Source organism: Branchiostoma floridae, chromosome 10, assembly GCF_000003815.2.
Source record: "Branchiostoma floridae strain S238N-H82 chromosome 10, Bfl_VNyyK, whole genome shotgun sequence".
NCBI classification, from domain to species: domain Eukaryota; kingdom Metazoa; phylum Chordata; class Leptocardii; order Amphioxiformes; family Branchiostomatidae; genus Branchiostoma; species Branchiostoma floridae.
In genome coordinates this window covers 10,852,465-10,856,409 of record NC_049988.1, presented here as the reverse complement: position 1 = coordinate 10,856,409, position 3,945 = coordinate 10,852,465, and the positions used below count along the sequence as shown (strand labels likewise).

At 38.9% G+C, this 3,945-nt stretch overlaps 2 protein-coding genes across 3 annotated transcripts in view; both read left to right on the top strand.

Moving 5' to 3' along the window:
• Nucleotides 1-765, top strand: part of LOC118423857 (cytochrome P450 20A1-like) — a 10,825-nt gene extending 10,060 nt beyond the window's left edge. Inside the window, exon 13 of the mRNA XM_035832149.1 lies at nt 493-765. Coding sequence (XP_035688042.1) covers nt 493-650 — 158 coding nt within the window. The 3' untranslated portion in view covers nt 651-765. The remainder of the gene's footprint in view (nt 1-492) is intronic.
• The window catches only part of LOC118423856 (cytochrome P450 20A1-like), a 31,674-nt gene that overhangs the window by 19,660 nt on the left and 8,069 nt on the right, over nt 1-3,945 (top strand). The window contains exon 14 of one of the 2 annotated variants that reach the window (XR_004832125.1): nt 765-1,702. The exons of the other annotated variant lie outside the window; for it this stretch is intronic. The gene's annotated coding sequence lies outside the window, so the exon portion shown is untranslated. Of the gene's footprint in view, nt 1-764; nt 1,703-3,945 lie in introns of those variants that run through there. 2 annotated transcript variants of the gene reach the window in all.

Sequence of the window (3,945 nt, the reverse complement as noted above, 5' to 3'; positions counted from 1 at the left end):
CCTCGCTTCAGAGCTTCATTCTGAAATTTTCTAAAAAGATAATACAACAAAGTTGTTATGATAATCTTTTTATACCTAACTGTCAACAATATAACACAGTTCACCTATATGATGATCAGCTATATCCGCGGGGTAACTTATATCCGATGTGTTCAGGAATATCAAGTTGACTAACAGTGGTTTCAAATCTAGTATTTTCAAAATAATGCATTTTAAAACCACTGTCTTTCGACTTTTTGTATCTAAAAACTAGGTATTTAGGGATACTAAAACATCCCTCAATACCCCGTTTTTAGCAACAACGTATATAGGTTACCCCAAGGAAAAAGTGAACCTGCATTATTGGTATGCGATATGTGTAGTACCTTTTATTTACACGTACTGGAAATACCCTATGGAAACATATAGATGCACTGGTGCATCGGCAGTAAAAAATGAGGTGCACAGGTACAGGTATTTTGAGCTTTGATGAGAACATTCCCCCCTCCCCAGGCTACAGGTTCGCCTATACGTGGACATCAGTGTTCCTGTCCATCCTGTGCCGACAGTTCAAGCTCCATCTGGTGGACGGACAGGTGGTCAAGCCGTGCCACGGGCTCGTCACGCGCCCGGTCGACGAGATCTGGATCACGGTCACCAAACGTGACTAATGCCAACAGTTACCTTCCCTCTTATGGGCACTTAAGTCGACATACAAATGATGTCTCTTTTTTTTTTGCAATGCCTCATTCGCAGAGCCAGCAGAATTAAGACTATGTGTGCACATTTCAAACACATTCTAAAAGTTTGTCCATGAATACTGTAAGATTTGTAGAATGTCTGCAATATTAATAGCAGGAAGAAGGTAACTAGCAAAACCAACAACAGTAGATTTGTGCATTATGATGAAGCTTCATGAGTTGTTTCAAGGATGTACTATGCTTGTGAAGCTTGAAGTATTTAGTATATATTAGGCAAAATTCTGCATCCATTAAACCAATAACAACTAAAAGTGAGCAGTACAGCCAGTAAAGAAGTGTGTCATAAAATCAGCCTTAGTGCAATTGATCTTGTATAGTGCAGTATGATCGTTTCTTAATCTGTAATCTATTCTGTGCAAGAGGAATTATGTACTAGTAGTACATAATTCCTCTTGCATGTCTAGCTTTGAGGGGGAGAGGGAGGTTTGATAGCCTGATCATGAACAGGTAGTATTCACTGCTACCCTTGTAACAAGTGAAGCATAGCATTTTAAGGTACCATATATCCGATTCATTTTCTTCCTTTTGTGCACTGTTGTTATACTGACGCAACAGGCAGTTTAATCCCTGGCAGTATCCATCTCCTCTCCAAGGATTCATCAGGTAAGAAGGGTAAAGCAGCCAATCTCACACTGAGGACAAAGATACTTTTTCTAACCTAGTAGTGCAGTATGATACAGCCTTGCCACAGCTCACGTTTTCAGCAAACCACAAGATCACCCACACTCTTTTTGATGGGTTGGAGGTGTTTGGTTATGTATTCTGGAAGTATGTCAGGTTTTTTTTTTGTTTCTGGAAAAATAGAGGAATGCAATGGAATGGAGTATCAAGTAGTGTGACAGTGGGCTGTTTCAGAAAATGTGATGTAAAAATGAACCAACTAAGTTACTAAGGCGCATTGAAAGCATAGTCAGACAAGTCACAGTGAGAGCCTAAGGTCAATCTGAATTTTCCACCTGTTACAGGGTCTGTTCCCAGGTGTAGGAGGAAATACTGTATGATAAATGTATGTGGGTGCAGTGCTTATGTTCCCTTGACTATAAAACATCTCATTGGCAAGGGGAGTTCTAAGGTTAAATGTGTACATGTATCATTAGGTAAATACAGGAGCTGTATCATTGCCAATGAAAAACGAAATGAGTTACAGCTGAACTTGTGCTGATATTTATAGAGGGTGTAGATATTTATAGAGGGACAATGTGTGATTATTGAAAGGATAACTTTCAGATTAAAGCTGTGAAGTATTCTGCCTACAATGATCATGATTTATTTTACACCATCTAGAAATAGAATCTGTTTTTGAACTTCACAGATATAATAGCCTTACAAACAACCAAAATATATACATAATGTTAATATATGTGGGATCATCAAGTGACAACCATTCTCAAGGGGCTGGTGCATGCAAGCCCAAGTTCTACTAAGTATTCTTCTTCTTCTGTCAGTTTATATATAACTTTCTAACTACTGCCGCCTCTAAAAAAATTATACCAGCCACATAAAGAAACCCCGATGTACACTACTCAACTGGGCAGGCTGGCAACACTCCCATCCATCCTTACCGCACAGGTAACGGCCAGCTCACCATAGTAATTGGTTACCGGGCAAGTAAATGTTTACAGTACACTACTGTAGTGAAGTGCATACCAACTTAACTGTTATGGTCTTCAAGAAGAGTGTCAGCAAACATTGTACATTTGTACTTGAGGTTTACATCAGATAAGGGCCCATCCCAGCACCCAAAAATAAGATGATGTTTGGCAAATCATCTTTCATCCCTCTACTTAAATGGTATATAACTAATCACTGACAGCGTAAGAATTTTTTTCTTTATGTTTCTCCGTTTACTTTTGGTAGTCTTCCATGACTTTCTCGGCCTGGAGAACGGGACGGTTCCGAAGTGTAGGTAGTAAGACCGGGCGGTGGCGATGAGAGGACTGATCCAGTACACCACCACGTGATCGATAATGACCTCTGCCTTGAATTAAACCGTTTATAACAGTGGGGATCAAGCGCCACCAGCTTACCAGTCCAACGGGTCCAAACCTACTAGCCATTTAGTGCTTGTAACGTTAACCGGTTAACGTAGTGGCGTTGGCTTCGTGAGTCTAAACTTTCTTCAGCACTGGAACACTAGTGCGGAACCCGCTACATTTGTACAATAAGTAACATTTGCGCTAATTAGACCTAGATCACCTTTAAAACGGGGAAACAAGCAAACGATCAATAGTTTTTCAACACACATGTAGAACTTCCGACAACTTGAACTTCAAACTTCACCTACAACCTGCAACCTTTCACCTTTGAAAATGGCTTGTAAAATGCCGTCTCACATAATGAACTGCATATCATTGCGCTTAACATATTTGCAGCTTAATTTTAATGAGTAAATCATCCGGTTTGTCAAAATATGATTATCTTATACTTTTATTTAAAGCTATTGAAATTTGTAGGTTAAAAGATTTCCATATTTGGCAAGTATCTGTATTGATATTAGCACTATTTTTTCATATCCACCAATGCTTGGATTGATATCTTATTTATTTACTTCCGGGAGTTGTGCGGCTCAAAGACGTGTCCATTGCAGTTTCTATTTCTATGCATTACTGGGCAAAGCCCCCTTCAGGGGCATTCCGCCCAGGTTGTCTGGAGTTTCTTCCTTAAAAGCTCTCTCCAAATTTGCACAGAATTTGGTTGGCAAGATGTTGGACTACGCAATTTTTGCCATCACGTTTGTGGTCTTTCTGATAGCTGCGGTGTTGTATCTGTACCCGGTATGTTTTGAATTACTTTTTCATATGTATAACTTTTTAAAAGGTAGCTAACAAATTATGTGTAATTGTTGCTACCGTTAACGTTATGTACTTGTAATCCAGACTTTGACAACATGTGCATCATCATTCTATTATTGATGTTTTTCACAGAGATCAAACAAAATCACCACCATCCCAGGATTGGAGCCATCAGACCCAAAGTAAGCTTCAAAATATAACGTTAAGAATATATAGCTACATACATTCACATTGCATATATTTTATAGTTGATGAATAAGCACAGTATAGGTCTGTTGATCACATTGGTTGCTTCATTACGGTTTAACTGTATTTTGTGCCTTTTATGTAGTCCTTTTTTTCATTGAGGCATAGCAACTGAAGCTATCTTTGGTTAAAGGTTTTAACATGTAAACGTTATCCTTTAATGCTAT